Source organism: Pantherophis guttatus, chromosome 2, assembly GCF_059756535.1.
Source record: "Pantherophis guttatus breed Tessera chromosome 2, ASM5975653v1, whole genome shotgun sequence".
Taxonomy (NCBI): Eukaryota; Metazoa; Chordata; class Lepidosauria; order Squamata; family Colubridae; genus Pantherophis; species Pantherophis guttatus.
This window is the reverse complement of record NC_142064.1, coordinates 195,840,832-195,859,538: the sequence shown is the minus strand read 5'-3', so window position 1 is coordinate 195,859,538 and position 18,707 is coordinate 195,840,832. Positions and strand designations below refer to the sequence as shown.

The window sequence follows — 18,707 nt, the reverse complement described above, 5'->3', positions numbered from 1 at the left end:
AAGTTAAATCTCCCAGTTATTACACGAGGATGATGTAAATCCTATTTTCATTTAAGATCTAATTAACTGTAACAGAAGTAACACCTAAATCATAAGAAAAACAAGCAATACAAGTTATGTATATCATTAGCAAAACATTAAATCATTTAATAAAATTAAATAATAAAATTTAATAAAATGTCTTTAAAGCAAATTCTTTCATTAAAATAGAAACAAATAAAATAATGATTGCTGACTCCCATGCAGTGTTAGACATTTTCATCTGGATTTTGAATTTGCTCAGTGTTGGAAGTGATTATTTGTACTGAGAAATAAACTCTGTGTGTGTGTGTATGTGTTTTTTTGTGTATGATGATTTCTGCATGGAATGTGTTTACTGTAAATTTGTGATATTATTAGAACATACTTTTATGCATGTAGTGCTCACTTAACAACCAGTCACTTAACGATTGTTCAAAGTAATAATGGATCTTCCCCCAAAAGATACTTATGACCCAATTGTAAAGTTCTAAGAACTGCACACATTCACAGACCACGATCACATTTTGGATGCTTGGCAACCAGTTCAAGAGCCATTTGTAATGTCCTGTGGTCACGTGACAACAATTATTATCCTTTTTTGCCAGTTTCTGGCATTTACTTATGGTGTCTGACAAAACCCACCCATTAGATAAAATGGATTTGCTTAACAACCACTGTGTTTGCTTAATGGCCGCGGTGTTTAATGACCATCACAAAAAAGGTCAGAAAATTGGGCGTGATTGCATAGTACCTACTTAACTACCACAATGACTTACAACTCTAATTCTGGGTTCAGTTATGGTTGTAATGCAAAAAAAAAAAAAACCCACCCCTTTTATAGCCACTAACCATTATTGAAAAGCTGGAAATTTAGAATTGCCTATCATTTTGAATATAAATTATTATACATTTGTCCTGTATAGAGCAAGAAGGTTTGGATTTAAAGGCAGATTTTGAGACACATTTCGGCATCGCTCACACTCGGTGGGCTACTCACGGAGTACCAAATGCTATCAACAGTCATCCCCAACGATCAGATAAAAGTAATGGTAGGTAATTTTTTGGGTGGGTTAACAGAAATCCTTAGAGGTAGTTGTTGAAACCAAAAAACCACCATCACGTGTTAGTGTATGTTAAATGAGATGGGTGATTCAGAAAGCAATTTTGCACGTGTAATATTGACACATGAAAGACAAGGACACGAATCTGCTGAGTCCAATATTCTCCAAACAACCAATATCCTCTGATTTTTAAACCATTTTTAACTGGTTAGTTATACTACTTGATATCCATTGGGCTCCATCTCAATCTATGCACTCACAAACACAAAAAGGTGGTTGCAAACTTTATGCAGAAGTTTCTGAAGCTTGTGAGCAGCAAAGGAAATGTGAGTGCAAATGCGCGCACACACACAGAGACATGCACACTAGAAAAATCAAGCCACCCAAAGTCAAGCAACCTTGCCATGAGAGAGTCCCAAATCCAAAGCAGCCCAATGTTTCTCATTTGGAAGGGCAAGGAGCCTTGCAGAATGCCTTTGCTCTGCTCATTGCATGACAAGCCCTTAGACTGAGAGTGGATAGAAGCTCAGACTCCTCATTTTATGAATCTCCTGGTTACTGGGTGGTGCAGCCGCCTCTCCGTACAGCTGCTCAGCAGTTCATCTGGCAACTCTGGAACTGGCTGTTCATTGTCAGTCTCTTTGACAGAGACCAAGCTGGCCATGACTCGTTGCTGAAAGAACAGAATTCTACGAAACACTTTGCTAGTGCCAATTTAATAAATACACAGCTTCCACCCACTTTTTAAATTAAAGTCTCATTGTTTGCTCTTACCTATGTATTTATTTCCATATATATTCCTTTCAGAATTTGTTGTTATCCATAATGGAATCATTACAAATTACAAAGACCTACGGAAGTTTTTGGTAAGCTAATCTAATGCAGCATATTGTAAAATTGTGTCACTCCAAACTGTGTGACAGGAGTTATTTTTATATGTAGAAGTTAAGCTTTAGTTCTTTAGAGAGATCTGTCCTTGCCTGCCATTAGATTTAACGCCAGATGACGAGTTCCAGATTCAGTGTCCCCTTATAAAAGAGAATAGTTTGTCTACAGCTTTTTCCTCTCCTTTCCTATGTGATCCCAGTGTTAGCACGGGGCAGTTAGAGCAGCATTCTCAACCTTGGCAACTTTAAGATGTGTGGAGTTCAGATCCCAGAATCCCGCAACCCAGATGTTAAAATGGCTAAGTGTGAGATGTCAAGATGTTAAAATGGCTAACACTGAGCTAGAGAATAACACAGTGTTGTTTCTGGCAGGAATTAATCTTGTGATTCTATATTGTTATGAAGCAACATTAATTTCGTGCTGTTTCCATGGCATGATTAATAAAGTCCTAATAAATAAAATCTAAATAAATAAAATCTAGCTTGTGAAAGTGATCGTCCTGGGGAGCGGGAACTAGACCAGTAGTGATCAAGGCATTAGATGTCCCTTGACACTATTGCATATGAATGAAAACAGCCTGAGGTAAGAAACTCGAATCTAACATTTTGTTTAAAACATTCTAGGAGACCAAAGGTTATGAATTTGAATCTGAAACAGATACTGAAACAATTCCGAAACTGATCAAATATGTATATGATAATAAAGAAACTGAAGACGTGAGTTTTTCTGTCTTGGTGGAGAGAGTCATTCAACAGCTGGTGAGTGGGAGATTCTCTTATTTCCTAGCATCGGTAATGTTTACATAATATTGAATTATCTTTCACCTACTGAGTGTAACCAAATGAGGTTGTTGGGTGTGTTTTAAAACAGAGACGATCCTTTTCAAAATGCCTCGCTATATTTTCTTTTTTACAAAAACACATAGTTGTCCAGAGCATAGGTGAAAAAGGAGACACAAACCCAAATGAAATCCAGATGCATTCCTATAATCTATTATTGTTTTCCTTTAGAATTGTCAATCTGATATCAAGGGTTAGGCCGTAGCCTGTAAATAATCACCTAATAAAGCTCAGTATATGGATTCTACAGCTGGACATGGATTAAAAATACAAGTCTTCCCACTGATAATCAGGAAACTAATTGTTCATCATTAGAAATATATCTGATTGAGTTAATTGGGGATCGTCCCCCTATGTAGATGCCAACATTGTTGTCAGTGAATGAAGTGTATTTGCTACTTTTTAAAAATTTACTCCCTTTATTAGGGATCACGAAAGATATGAAAAGGGAATTTTGACTAATATATTATCTTACTCATTCTTTAGATATTTTTGATGTGCATCCCATTCACTCTGTTTTTAATATTAATGTTCCTCTTACGTAGGAAGGTGCGTTTGCATTGGTATTCAAAAGTATCCATTATCCAGGGGAAGCTGTTGCTACCAGGTAAATAAACAAAACTATAAATTGGGCTATGATGCTTGATAAATAGATATCAGCACAGAGCTTACACGAAGATTAGATTTTTCAAGATCTAAATCTTCGCAAAATACCCGAATGTATTTCTTAAAATGAACATAACCACTTTCATTGTTGTTTTATCACTTGACAGGAGGGGGAGTCCTCTACTTATTGGAGTTCGTAGTGAATCTAAGCTCTCCACAGAACAAATTCCCATTTTATATCGAACATGTAAGTTATTATAATACTATCACCATCCCTGTATTTTGGGAATGTTGTGGGTTGTGGGGGAGAGGAAATCGATTATATTGGCCAGAATTCTTTCTTATCAGTCCATTAACTACAAATCCATGGTACTAAAAATATTAACTATATTAAACAAACCCTTATTTCAAAATTGACAAATTTTATATTTATGTATTGAAATTAATGGTGTGTAACATTCTTTTCTTAGTAATATTTATTTATTTTTTTTTTTAATTTTTTTATTGAGTTACATAATATTACAATACAACTAATATCGGTTAAGCAGTGTTCATACATATATATAGAATACATACATGGTGTCTCTAAAGTTACTTATTCCTTTTAGTAGTTGCACTGTCCCTTATTCCTTCTTTTATCTTCCATCCACTTATACCACCCTTCCCACACCATATAGTATTCCGAATTTTCATCATCATTTAACTCATAAGTTAATTTACTCATCTCAGCGCATTCAAATACTTTTCTGATTATATGCTCTTCCGGTGGTAGTCCCTTTTCTTTCCAATATTGTGCATATATTAATCTGGCAGCTGTAATAATATGTATGATTAGGTACCTCTTTTTTTTTTTTTTTCATATGTCCTTTTTAATATTCCCAGGAGAAATGTTTCAGGTGCCAAATTGATATTTTCCTCAATTATTTCTTGTATCCATTTTCGAATTTTTTTCCAATATTACATCGCTTCGGGGCATGTCCACCACATATGGAAGAAGGTACCCTGATGATGGCTGCATTTTCAACAATTTGGACTTGTAGTTGGATAGATTTTTGCTAATCTTGTAGGGGCTAGATGCCACCTATATAGCATTTTGTATTGATTTTCTTTGTACGCTACTGCTCTCATCAATTTGTAGTTCTTGTTCCAAATTATTTCCCAATCATTCAAATTTATACTATGCCCGATGTTTTTAGCCCATGCAATCATTTGATCTTTAACCAACTCCTCTGCCCTATCGTATTCTAATAAGTAGTTGTATAATTTGGCCAAGATTTTTTTCTCCATTCCAATCAATACCTTGTCAAATCCATTTGATCCTATCTCTATACCGAATTCCTCCTTATCTTTTTGATATCGAGACTTGATTTGTAGATATGGCCACCAGTCAATATTAATGCATTGTTCTCTCAGTGTCTCATTGGATTTAAGATTTGCGCCGCTGTCTAAAATATCCTTATATCTAAACATTTTTTCGTTTCCTAGCATGTTGGGGTATATCATGGCTTCCATTGTGGAATGCCACTTCGGGATTTTCATATATTGCTTTTGCCTAATCTCCGTTCAAGTTTGTGTTAATGTGTCCCTTATTCTGTGTCTGTGTCCATTTTCTTAGTAATTTTTCAATGAGGTAGTAATGATTCTTGTATAATTCATGAAGTTCAATAATTTGATTTCAACTCTGATGAATTTGGGTACTTACTGCTGATTTAAAGATGTTACATGTGCATGCTTTTTCATTGATAGGTAATATAGAAAATGTAAAGAACATATGCAAAACTCAAATGAAAAGACTGGACAGTTCAACCTGCCTTCATGCTGTGGGTGATAAAGCGGTTGAATTTTTCTTTGCTTCGGATGCAAGGTAACAGACATAATGATCTGTAGCTTTAGCAGGATTGTGCAAAGCACGCGAGTCCAAGTGAAACAATGAAATAGCCGCAAACTCTGTGAATTGCTTCAGCAATTTTCCCAAGCTGCTCTGTTGACATTTCCAAAGAATGTCCTGTCCATGTCTGCAAATGCAGAGAACTAGAGAAAACCTACAGAGCAGCGGTACTCACTCTTCTGGGTGATGAGGATATTTCATTGTTTGAGGAGAGGTCCTTAGCTCAAACCAATTGAGTTTGTCAAGCACCTTTTGAAGCTGCTTTGTATAGCCCTAGATCCTGATTTTTTAGTTAGCCAGTGGTGCAAAATAATTCTGGAAAAACAGATCCTGCTCCTGGCTCGTATCCAAGGAGAAATAGCCTTTGGTTCTAAATCTAAATGGTAATTCATAAAAGTGTGTTTAGCGTGATCATATATAGTACAGTTTGGGATGCAGGAAATGTCAATAATATCATAATATCAAAGAATATAAACTCTTCTTAGTAGCTGTGTGCAGATTCCAGATTCTTTAGATTGTGCGGATGATCTATGACCTGACATGCATGTGCTTCAGTCAAGAACTGGATGAGGCATAATTCATGCTTATGGTTATTTATAGCTCTTATGTACACCCACAGAACAAAGCTTTGTTGCACTTGAAAATTCACACCTTACCTGGATTTTTTTTTTTTTAATGGGGCAGTGCCATAATTGAACACACCAACAGAGTTATTTTTCTGGAAGATGATGACATTGCAGCAGTGGCTGATGGAAAGCTTTCCATTCATCGGCTAAAACGTGCTGCTACTGATGACCCATCTCGAGCCATTCAAACTTTGCAAATGGAGCTGCAGCAGATCATGAAGGGTAAGCCCAGCAGAACAGCTTTCCTAGTATCAACTTAATATTTTTCCATCTGAGTTCAGATGCAGACTTAGCCACAAAAAAGAAGGTACTGATTGGGGGAAAGTATTGAAAGTGCTAGTTGTGACCTATAAAGTCTGATAGTCTCACAGCGAGATAGATGGCAAATAAATTTAACAAATAAATAATAATAAGTTAACATCTTGCATCTATAACATAATTCTGTCCAGCCTGTCTAGAGCAACCTAGAAAAAAGATCTGTTAGGATTTCATCTACATGAGGGTGTGAGAAGTTAGAAGGGTGGACCCCAATTGTAGAATTCACTCCTGGAAATACACTTTGCCCCTACCCTTCCCATTTTTGGAAGGGCTTGAAATATTTTTTTTTTCATGGACAGTCTTCTTCCATAGGGAGTTGTTCTGGAAAACCATCTAGGTCAGGGGTGTCAAACTCGCGTTGTCACGGCGGTGTCACAACATATTGCAACTTTCACTAAACTGGGCATGGGCGTGGTCAGTGCGTGACACATCTGACCCGTGGGCTGGGAATTTGACATCCCTGATCTAGGTACTGTTTCATATTAATATCAGTTGTAAAGTTATTAAGACTTCTGTTCTGACCCAGCTCCCAAACATGAATAGAGTAGAGTAGAGTAGAGTAGAATAGAATAGAAAATAGAATAGGAATAGGAATAGGAATAGGAATTGGAATGGAATGGAATGGAATGGAATGGAATGGAATGGAATGGAATGGAATGGAATGGAATAGAATAGAATAGAATAGAATAGAATAGAATAGAATAGAATAGAATAGAATAGAATAGAATAGAATAGAATAGAATTCTTTATTGTCAAGTGTGATTGGACACACAATCACACTTGACAATAAAGTGCATACACTCGGTGTACATAAAAGAAAAGATACATTCATCAAGAATCATAACGTACAACAGTTAGTGACAAACCTTCTGTAGTTAACTAAATGTTTCCTTTATTAGGAGCGTCAGCAGCCCCAGCAAAAAGTCTCTCTTTCTTACAACAGGCTAACAAGTGTATCGGGCAGGGAGATGAATGTCTGCCACACCTATTCATATCCACCTCTTGCCTTTTATCCCCAGAGCTAGGGTGGGGCTTTGCTAGCAGTGATGGGTCTTCTGTCCCAAGGACTGGCGTATATTTTTCCACTGCTCCCCTCTTCTCTGCCTTCTGCGCATCCACATGTCAGGCACTGGACCCACAACAGCTTCTGTGTATCATCTGGAATCTGTTGGGGTTGAATAGTATATGAATATAAACAAATAAACATTGAAACCATTTATATTCTACCTATTTAGCATTGGAAATTTATAGGAACAGCAATATAGTCTATGTATTGCTATTATAAAACTAAATACTGTACGGTATTTTATAAGACCTTTTTTATACATACAAGCTCATGTCTAAATATAAACAATATCATTTTGAAATGCCATAAAATGAGGTAAACCATGGTAGTTGTATAAATAGTCCTTGACTTATCATCGGTCACTTAGTGAGTCTGCAGTGAAATTACAACAAATCCTCCAAAAGGTACTTATGATCTAAATTTGAAGTTCCAACAGACCCTCCCCCCCCCACTGCAGAATGATTGTATTTTAGGTGTTCAGCAACTTGCCTGTATTTAGGGCTGTTTGCAGTGTCCCACAGTCATATGATTTCTAAAGACATGATTTATAGCTTTTTTTTTTTTTTTCCCTGTAAACTGGCATTTACGACTGCCACAAACTATATCATATATAATAAAATGGGGTTGGTCACATGGATATTTTGACTTACAATTGTCATGATATATAATGGAAATTCCAGGTTCTATTCAGGTTGTAAGTTGAGTATGCTTTAAAAAAGATTTTCAACTTCTTTATCTGATGTACAGATCCCATTATTAATGAAAAAAACTCTTTTAACTAGTCCTGAAAATTAAATGTTAGTAAAAATCTAATCCTTGGAAGTACATACTTTGGTAATGTAACAGCCAAAAAGGGCCCTGGGAGGACTCTCGTCATGGTCACATGATATGGGAATAGGCATTCCTTTAACCAAGTTTAAGCGACCAAGATTAAGGCTTGTGACTGAAATTGACATTCTGTCCCAGGTTATTTTGCTGTAAATACCATCCTTGATTAAATAGTAACATTAACAGACCGTTTTTATTCAAATGTAAAACAACAGGGAATTTCAGTGCTTTCATGCAGAAGGAAATATTTGAACAACCAGAATCTGTTTTCAATACTATGAGAGGACGAGTGAACTTTGAAACCAACAAAGGTAAATGAGAGGAAAATTCTAATCTCCCTTTATGTTACCATTAATGTCTGATAGGAACTTGCCCAGAACTAAAATCTTCATATCGTTTCTGTTTTGTGGAAATTATAGTTCTTTTAGGTGGCTTGAAAGATCACTTGAAAGAAATCAGAAGATGCCGTCGATTAATAATTATTGGATGTGGAACCAGTTATCATGCTGCTGTGGCTGTAAGTTTAAAATATTTCAACATATGAAAACATATGTAATAAATTTCTTCATAGTATGTTTATAGGAGTTTTCTATGTTTTAAAGAACAAGCTTTTGGAGTGGTATTAATCATAGAACTATGAATCTCTTTGATTGGGATTGATTCCAGCTTGATCCTTCAGATTTTCCAATAGTACATAATTATATCACCAGTACAATAGAATCCATCCACCTGTTATTTGTTATCCTCTTTCTCTTTCATTCCATCTTTTCCAGCATTGTAAATTTCATAAAGGAGAATAATTGTAGCTCAGGGTTGAAGTGAGGATTCCTTGGTGCTCTCTGAGCTTGGTTGTTTTATTGGAGATGTTCATTACCTAAACTAGGTAATATCATCAGTGCTAGTGTAGCACTGAAGTTTGGGTAATGATACACCTGCAAGAAAACAACCAAGCTCAGAAAACACCAAAGAACCCCTCATTGTAAAGTTCTCCAGAGAACTATGTCTTTGCATAATGTGCCACAAGTATGATAATTTGAACCTGGCAATTTGTGTCTTGAGTGAAAACTCTGGCTTGATTATCCTTTTGCTTGTTTTCTTGCCTACCCGTGGTATTTTCTGGAGTCTTCTCCCACCATTAGAGTTCAAAAGTGTTGAAACTCTTACCATCTTACTTCTTCAAAGTGCAAATATTGCTCCCACAAACTGTTACAAACCTGCATGATTCTGATCTTCATAGTTACAGCCACATCCTGGATATATAATGTCTTCAAGGCTGTTCTATCAAATGCTGGTCTGTGCTATATTTCTTGACAAATGCTGTCACAACCCAAGGAATATATTCAGCATATAGTTGAATAAATAAGCAGAGTGTATACAGGCCTAAGTCACTCGTTTGCCAACCTGGGCTGAAGTCTTGTTTCACGGTGAACATTTTAGTGTGCATTAAAGCAGTAATTTGCATTATTCCTACAAAACTGATTAATTTTGCTTCACCCGGCTAATATGCTAATCTGACATGATGTCACAAAAGAATTAAAGCATTGTTTTGTTTATGTTTATTCAGACACGACAAGTATTGGAAGAACTGACTGAGCTACCTGTCATGGTGGAACTGGCTAGTGATTTTTTGGATCGGAATACCCCTGTATTTCGAGATGATGTGTGCTTTTTTATCAGCCAGTCAGGTAAATTGCCTTACATTTTAATTTGGGAAATATTGGGAATTTGACAAATGTGTTTTTTTTTTGGTATATATTATTACCTTCATTTATACCAAGATTCCTGATTGCAAGCTTTTAATTGTATTTACATTATGAGAGGAAGATCTTGTTACTATAATTCACGTTGATTTTTATTATTAGCATAAAGGGCTTTCCACTGAGTGTCTCAGAAACTGCATCTGGCAGTTTTGAAATGTAAACTTTTCAAAATTAAGCTTCCCTGTGCCGGTATTTTAAAGAAAATATTACTCCTATTTCTGGGGCCAATTTAAGATTTGATTTTGCACTCCAAAACACTAATCTTTTCCTGACCTGAGGAATATTCTATGATACTTTATCTCCTACTAAAGCTAAACAGATGGATGGCAGTCATTTTTAAAGATTTTGCAGATAATTTTCACTTCCTATTTATAACAGCCAAAACAAGAAACATAAAACTTTGGCAAGTTCACAAAACAGGAAAGTTGTTCAGTATCATGATGAATAGAGCAGATCAGAGCATTCTAACTTCGACTGCCATTCTAATCTAAGTAATAATGTCATTGTCGTAATGTGTTAAAGGAGAAACTGCTGATACCTTGATGGCTTTACGATATTGTAAGAATCGTCGAGCTTTGACTGTTGGCATTACAAACACTGTGGGAAGTTCAATATCCAGGGATACAGATTGTGGTGTACATATCAATGCAGGACCTGAAATTGGTGTTGCAAGTACAAAGGTAAGTTTCTTTTTTTTGTAATTGACCTTCTCTTTTGGACCAAACCATAGCCTTTATTGGAGCAGCAATAAAGTATCTTCCTTGTTAAGAAAGCATTGTGTTGCAAGAAACTGTCAACACTATCTATACTAATACTATCTATACTATAAAGACTATACAGGATTTCAAAGCATCCCTTCTGCAGCTTTACTTATGGATATGAGTGACTGAGCCAGAATCTGATATCCACGGATATGGGCTGTACTTGGTCCATCTGGTTTCACCAAAACAGATGCTAATAGATAGTTTTAGGATTATACACTTAGGATCATACAACCAAATAAAGGATTTTTTTTTATCTTCAGGCTTATACCAGCCAATTTATTTCTCTCGTATTGTTTGGTCTGATGATGTCAGAAGACAGGATATCCTTGCAAAAAAGAAGACAGGAGATCATAAGTAGTTTAAAGTCATTACCTGGTATGTTCATACGGGGAATTAAAGTTTGTTGTGAAAAGGAAAAATATATTGTCACAAACTTGTAAATCAATTTTCAGTTTTGTAATTTTGAAAGGTATTCCATTATAGGATTCATATTATTTGCTTGCACTTTAATTTCTTTGTTGAGAAAGAGATAAGAGAACAAAACTGGACTTCACTCTTATAAAATAGAATCATGCTTTGAAGGTAAATGTGTGACATATTGTTAATAGATGGGCAATTTTATAGTTATGTACTTTAAGCTAAGAGCTCTGTTTTTTAAATTAAAATCTCCCTCCCTCCCTTCTTCCTTCCTTCATTCCTCTCTCTCTCTCTTTAGTGAAGGTTAAAAACTGTTCAGGATAAACAATTGTTGAAACTTGTACCCCTCTAAAATTTCATGAACAGATATTAGGTGCTATCAAAGGGTAAAATAGTATGTTTTATACTGTAAAGCACATAAATTAATTGATGTAGTCTGTCTAAATTTACAATTTTAATATTTTGAAATATTTTGAAATTTGATAGTATTGCAAGAATGAAAGTAATTTTCATTTTTAATTTGTTGGCAGAGATGATTAAAGAAGTACTGTCTTTGGATGAGAAAATACATGATCTGGCGCTTGAACTATATAAACAACGATCACTTTTGGTTATGGGTCGTGGATATAATTATGCCACTTGCTTGGAAGGGGCACTGGTATGAATCCTTAACTTTGAATTTTTCAAAAGTATAAATAACTTATTATATGTAAAACATATTTGTAAGCAGTGCTTTGGAGAAAGTAAAAAGATTTATATGTCTTTCAGATCAGGAATTATTTGTTCACCTATACATCTACACCCTCAAATTATACAAAACTATTGATGCTTTGCAACGTCTGTTCCTTAAACCGAAATTTACAGAGAGAAATCCATAGAATAAATTTTAAAGTGTACTGAAAGGATACATGATTAATGTTTTAATGGATGGTTATTACTTGGGATTCTTCATCTTAGACTCAGCACATATTTGATGTTAGCTTTCATTTAAGAATTAGAATGTACAGTACCTAGGCAATTCCAAAAAATTGTATATCCCAGCAATGATCACTAATTAAAATTTGGACATGCAAAAAGCAGCTTTGGGGTTCTGACTTTGGTGTTATTTATCTGTGTTTTAATTGTTATCAGCAACATAATGCATTTTTATTTTGTCCTTCGTGGTTTTCTTTCATTTGCTTTGCAGAAAATCAAAGAGATTACATATATGCATTCTGAAGGCATCCTGGCTGGAGAACTGAAGCACGGACCATTGGCTCTGATAGATAAACAAATGCCTGTTATTATGATAATTATGAAGGATCCCTGCTTTACCAAGTGCCAAAATGCTTTACAGCAGGTCACTGCCCGACAGGTAAACACTGTAATTTGCATTTCATTTTTATGATTAATCTGTACATTTGTTGCAAGAATAAAATACAAAAAAGAATATATATATTAATGAAATATATTATTTATATATCATCATGTTTCAGCATGAATAACATGCAGGGTCAAAAGCCTGTCTAAATAGGAGTGCTTTTGCTTGCCTGTCACAGATGTCAAAAGAATAATTTTAGAATTATTAAGATGTTATATTATTAATGATTAAGAAGGAATTCTAGAATCCTTAAGAAGTCTACTGAGACTTGTAAAGCTTGCTAGATGAGAAGTTGCACTAAGCAAAGACCAAAATAATATTAAACTAACTGAACATACGTGAACAAGATCATCGGGGAATATCTGTAGACTGAAACAAAGCTCATCATTTTAAATTTGAAAGATTATTTGAAGAATGAAGCATTACCGACCTTAATACTTGGATCAAACTACACTGTAAATCTTCTTAGTTCTCAGAAAAGACTTTATATTTTAAATAAAATGTATTACTGAAGGCCTGAACTATATATATAACTGGCAACTGGGGAAGATTAAACACTGCATAACTATAAACATTGTAAACATCTGATAGCGTACAAAAAATCCTCATATACCCTGTTTTCCCTAAAATAAGACATCCCCTGATAAGCCCAATCAGGCTTTTGAGCACGTGCTAAAATAAGCCCCCCCTGAAAATAAGCCCTCCTCGAAAATATTTAAACCCATGTGCAGCCGGTCCCCGCCATTTCCTCTGGTTTCCTCCATGCGCCCCAAAATAATAAGACCTCCCCAAAAATAAGGCCAAGTGCTTATTTCAGGGTTCAAAAAAATATAAGACAAGGTCTTATTTTCAGGAAAACATGGTAGCAAAAACCTAGTTTAGCAGTCTTAGGATTTAAAAGCCAACGTTTCTGGACCTGAGTTTTATCTGAATTTCAGGGTATAACATATTTGACTCCAAAACCAGGCAAAGTAATATTTTGCTGAATTTAATTGAGACAACACAAATAGAGGGTTTGTGAGTTCAGAGTTTGCTATTTCAGGTATAGAATTAATCCTACCAAGCCTTCTTACATGTTTTAATTTAATAAAAGTTATTTGAGTCACTAAGACTATGAGACCCAATGTGCACAATATTAATAATTTAATAATATATGAAGAACTGTATAATTATGTCATACTATTATGACCTGGAAGATCACTGGGAATGTGTAATTTTCAGTTGAAATGGATTCTTCAAGAGTTTGGTAAACTGCTTAGAGCTTAATGGTAAGAGTGGGAGAAAAAAGATTTTGTAAAAACTATCTTTTGAAGAAGACATATTTATTGCCTCTTAAATCCCTAAAATCTTCAAATGCTAATTAGTTCTAACTGGTAAGGAGCTTGCTAGCAGTGTATTCTGATGTTATGTTTTTATAACAGAAGTATAAAATACTTAATTATTCTCTTTACCACTCTTCTGTATTATAAAAACAAGATAAACTACCCCATTAGAGGGGAAAAAACCTTTTCTTTGTTATTGTTTTAGTCATCTATATTTAATTAGCTAGAATCTGGGGATTTCAGTGCTGTTAGCTAAATCAAAGTTGAAAAAATATTCTCAAAAAGGCAATAGCAAACTACTTGTATATTGTTGCAAGGAACTATGTAGATATTTTCATGAACTTACTAAGAACAGAATTTTACTCAAAGGAGATTTTACCTCTTAAGGGCATCTTAACAGCCACAGTTTTAAGTCAGTACTGTCAAAGAAACAAGAGAACTGAAGTGAAGCTAGTTTGATTTCCCTTCACAATGGAGTTACAGAGTTTGGAACTAGCCCAGAAGGTTTTCTTGTTTCCTTGTCTGGTATGCCTCTGATAGTGGACACAATGAAATTGTTCTTATTAAAACTGCTTTTAATCAATAATATAATTAATTCATAGATAATGGATACGATCCTTTTTTGATGTCAACTAACCTAGCTGCCATATTTTGTCATTTCATATAGTAGCCAATTGAATGAGGATTTTACCTGTTCTGAATGAGTGATTTCAAATTAGCAACCTTACAAGAGAAAATGGACTAAATATTCCCATTTGCTCTATATTATCCATAAAGTTATAAGTTAAGAAGATCTCAATCATTACCTCTCCACCATTAAATTTACTTATTCCCTCTTAGGGAAAGTGAGATGTTGCATTTCTTGAATGTTGTAGTTCCCTTTTTTGCTCTTTCAATAGCAGTGCCTTCCTTGCTTTTGTGGCGTTTACTAGGAATTCTCTTTTCTTTCCAGGTTCTAGTTTTAGATAAATTGAGCATGTTAATATGTCTCTATACTTTTCTATTTCCCCTGTTCCTGCCCCCCACCCCCCAAAAGACCCTTTTTAGGCATTGTTGTGATCAAATTGCATTGGATCTCAAACAATATATTTTTATATTGCCCATTATACATAGTTTTAATTTGCCATGCTTTTAGTTTGCTGAGAACTTGGGGGCAGGTGAAGACAAACAAGTCATTTTAAAATAAAGTATGTTTCCTGTTTGTTAAAATAGTAATAATAGTAATACACTCCTTGGTTTATGCCCATTTGTTCAATGACTATTCAAAGTTATGGCAACACTGAAAAAAATGGATGTACAAGCAGTGTCTGAAGTTTCAGCTGTTGTAGCAACCCCACAATCAAGTAATTGCAATCCAGGTGCTAGGGTGTCCAGCTCAAAATTATGACATCCCAAGATCATGTGACTGCCATTTGGGACTTTTCCTGCCACAAACAAAGTAAATGGGAAACCTGGCAGGAAAAGTCTCAAGTCATTCTGGTAAATTGCTTCAGCCTGCACACCCACCTTCCCCTTGGCTCTTGTGGGACCTCCACTGGGCCTTCTAAGCTCTCCCTGGCCTTCCTTGATTTGCATGAGTCCGCCCAAGCCTTCCCGGTCCTTCCCCATCCCAGTGTGGCACCCCAAGCTCCTTACCTGAGGATCTTGCAACTTCTGATTAATGACCACACATCTCGAAGTTATGATGGTGATTGGAGCTGTCAGGATTACTATCAGTAATCGATGCAGTCAACATTGCACTTCGCAATTGCATCACCTAGTGATGGCAATCTGAGTCCCAATTCCTGTTGTAGCATGTGAACTACATGTAATATTATATTGGGTTACTGCAGCTGTAACATTTACCGGTAATGATACTAAAGCATTTAAACTGTTGCATTTTAGGTTGAAGCCAAAATTATCAATACCTATACGCATTCTTTTAGTTTAAATAAATGCTTTTTTCAATGTTGTTTTATTAATGTTCTTGCTACATTTATTTATTTATGAAAATAAATATGGCCACCCAACTCACTCTTGATGACTCTGGGTGACTTACAAAGATAAAAACCTAATTTAAATCTTATAGGGGAGGTGGACAGCATAAAAATTTAATTAATAAATAAATACAATACTAAAAATAACTGCTACATATTGGAAAATTGTTTGCAAAGTACAGCAAATCTATGTATAATCAATAATTGATTAATCATTAATATTAATCCATACTACTTGACTTGTTTCTTAGGGTCGTCCTATTATTTTATGTTCTAGAGAAGATACAGAGAGCTCCAAATTTGCTTACAAAACAATTGAGTTGCCACAGACAGTTGATTGTCTACAGGGAGTCTTGAGTGTGATCCCTCTACAGCTGCTTTCGTTCCACCTGGCTGTTCTCAGAGGATATGATGTAAGTTACTTCCATATTTAGTCATTCCAATTAAAGCAAGCACAGTTGGATACTTCCTGGTTTCTTCAAATTGGAAACAAGAATGAGTGATAGGATTTAAACAAATAGCTATAAATAATTGTGGTTTCTATAAAGATTAAGAAATTATTAGCATTTAGGCATCTTTTAACTTGAACCACAAACTTCAATAAAGATAGAACTAACCATCTTGCTTGGTGTGTGATTCCTATTATCCAAAATATAGTAATAAGAGCCAAGCAGTGATTGTGATAAGAGTATTTGCAGAATCACTATTGATATAGTATTTGAATACTGTAGACAGTCATTTTCTTAGCATGTAAAAAGATATCAAAGAATGTAGGATCTGGGTCATGGCACAAATGAAACAAAGAAAAGTTAGAATCAAGCAGAAGTCAAACTAAGCCAGCTACTTAAGGATATTAATGGTATTGGTATATATTTACATAGTTTGGGAAGGCATACAGCCATCAGGATATTTTATTTTCCTTTATGTTCCTTTTAAATAGGATAATTTTTATTGTGGTATGATGAAAATCTTTTTCTTTCTTTTTCCAGGTGGATTGCCCAAGAAATTTGGCTAAATCTGTGACTGTAGAATAAGTATTATGTTATAAAATATAGCCTGATAATTTCATGATGCTAAGTTAGGCTTTATTTAACCTAACTTTGGCTGGTTTTAGTGGGTGAACTCACTACAGGTAACAAATCATGGCTGTTTCTTGGCAGTTTGAAGCTATGATCTGAAATCGATTTTCAAAACCTGATTTATTTTAATCAACTTGTTATGTTTAAACTTGGACTCCTGGTTTGTTTTTGAATTTTGTCAGTGCAATTTAAGAGTAGTTTTAAAAGATACCATTCATCAGGATAAATGCTCTACTTTCCCAAATCCTTAATTTTCCTGTTAACATTCTTCTTTCCAAGGTGAGCTCTCTGTGTGTAAGGCAGAGACCAAGCATCTCATTTTCCTAAAAGCTCAATATCCATTTCTGCGGAGGGAAACTAATGAAGCCCATAAAATATCATTAGGGAAAGCACACCTCAATATAAAATCCCAAAATCTTATGTAGAGGTTTTTACATTTTTTAAATGTAGCAGTCCAGAAGCAAAGCATATACCATCCTTTTTTCCAAAAAATACAAAACGCATACAACAAGCCCATTGTCCACAAGAACACAGGCAAAATGCACATATTATTAAAAAGACTAATAAACACGCAAACAACTTTAGAAATAAAAACACAACCATCCATATAAAATATATGTGCACACCTACCATCGCTACAGGCAATTCCATCCTTTATGTGATAGGATGCTTAGGAAATGGTAGAGAAAGAAATCAGGAGTTCACAGGACAACTCATGGTTATTTTTTGTCTGAGAGATTGACTCTGGTTTGTTTAAATGTCTTTTTTGGGTTTCAAGCAAGTATTCTAATTATTCTGACCCTTCACTTCAAACCATAACTTTTTTTACTGTGAGTTTTTTAACATGAGAGTAATGAACCAATAACCAGCATATTGTTAACTAGAAAATATTTGGAAAGATGTCCTTACTTTTTTTGGGGGGGGGGGGGAGAAACTGCTTAATGTGCCTTTAAATATTTGTTACGTACTTTACTAAGTGCTCTTGCTTGTAGCATTATTGAAATAATCAAATTGCCAAAGAAAGAAAAAAACTGTTGTTTACATATGTTTAATGAATAGTGTTTTTTACAACTGTGCAATATATGTACATAGCTTTTTTTCTGATTTACTGTGAATAAATCAACACTATGAGCAGCCTGATGCTATACATGTTTACTCAAACTAAGTCCTTATGAAATTGGTAAGATTTGCTTTTGGGTACATGTACATACAATGGTTGTCTTACTTTTAAATACAAAGTATTTATAAATACACATGTATAGCATTTAAGTTATTTAGCATATGGATTACCTCTATTAGTAGATAATGCCTAGGAATTAATCCTTGTTAATTAAGTTTATATTAATTTGTTACATTTACACATCTCATTAAGGCAGAATAAATGATGCAGTCACTCTCACCTGACCTCCTGCCAGAGCAGCTCAAACAACCATAGAATCCCATTCTGTGGTTTGGCTAACATAATTAAATCAGGAACTCTATTGTTCTGCCTGCTTACAAACCAGAGTTGGAAGCTATAGGACAGCCAAGCAGAAATGCTGAATGAATGAATCTGGTTTAAACATAATATGTGAATGCAGTCACTTGTATATTGACTATTTTACTTTGGGCAGTTGTACTTTTAACTGAATTTCTATTGCATTTACCTGACTTTTTATATTTCTGTACTGTTGTTAATGAAAACTTCTCAAACGTCATTTAAAGTTGGTTGTGTTTTTGTTGAACTGTTGTGTTTAGATAAAATTCATTATATATGCCTCAGACTATATTTTCTTGAATAGTTGTATTTAACCCTATAAGTTTACTGCATATTTTGTGAGTATGTTTCTACTTAACCATCGAACAACCAAAATGCTATGCAAATTAAAGAAATCATTGATTACAAAAA

General features: G+C 34.8%; 1 protein-coding gene across 1 annotated transcript in view; it reads left to right on the top strand.

The window, feature by feature from the left end:
• Nucleotides 1-18,707, top strand: part of GFPT2 (glutamine--fructose-6-phosphate transaminase 2) — a 28,281-nt gene extending 9,574 nt beyond the window's left edge. Inside the window, exons 4-19 of the mRNA XM_060688531.2 lie at nucleotides 945-1,070; nucleotides 1,890-1,948; nucleotides 2,594-2,728; nucleotides 3,355-3,416; nucleotides 3,583-3,662; nucleotides 5,162-5,279; nucleotides 5,988-6,151; nucleotides 8,357-8,452; nucleotides 8,561-8,658; nucleotides 9,706-9,826; nucleotides 10,424-10,581; nucleotides 10,926-11,040; nucleotides 11,613-11,740; nucleotides 12,269-12,436; nucleotides 15,992-16,153; nucleotides 16,730-18,707. Of these exons, the coding sequence (XP_060544514.2) occupies nucleotides 945-1,070; nucleotides 1,890-1,948; nucleotides 2,594-2,728; nucleotides 3,355-3,416; nucleotides 3,583-3,662; nucleotides 5,162-5,279; nucleotides 5,988-6,151; nucleotides 8,357-8,452; nucleotides 8,561-8,658; nucleotides 9,706-9,826; nucleotides 10,424-10,581; nucleotides 10,926-11,040; nucleotides 11,613-11,740; nucleotides 12,269-12,436; nucleotides 15,992-16,153; nucleotides 16,730-16,774 (1,835 nt within the window). The 3' untranslated portion in view covers nucleotides 16,775-18,707. The remainder of the gene's footprint in view (nucleotides 1-944; nucleotides 1,071-1,889; nucleotides 1,949-2,593; nucleotides 2,729-3,354; nucleotides 3,417-3,582; nucleotides 3,663-5,161; nucleotides 5,280-5,987; nucleotides 6,152-8,356; nucleotides 8,453-8,560; nucleotides 8,659-9,705; nucleotides 9,827-10,423; nucleotides 10,582-10,925; nucleotides 11,041-11,612; nucleotides 11,741-12,268; nucleotides 12,437-15,991; nucleotides 16,154-16,729) is intronic.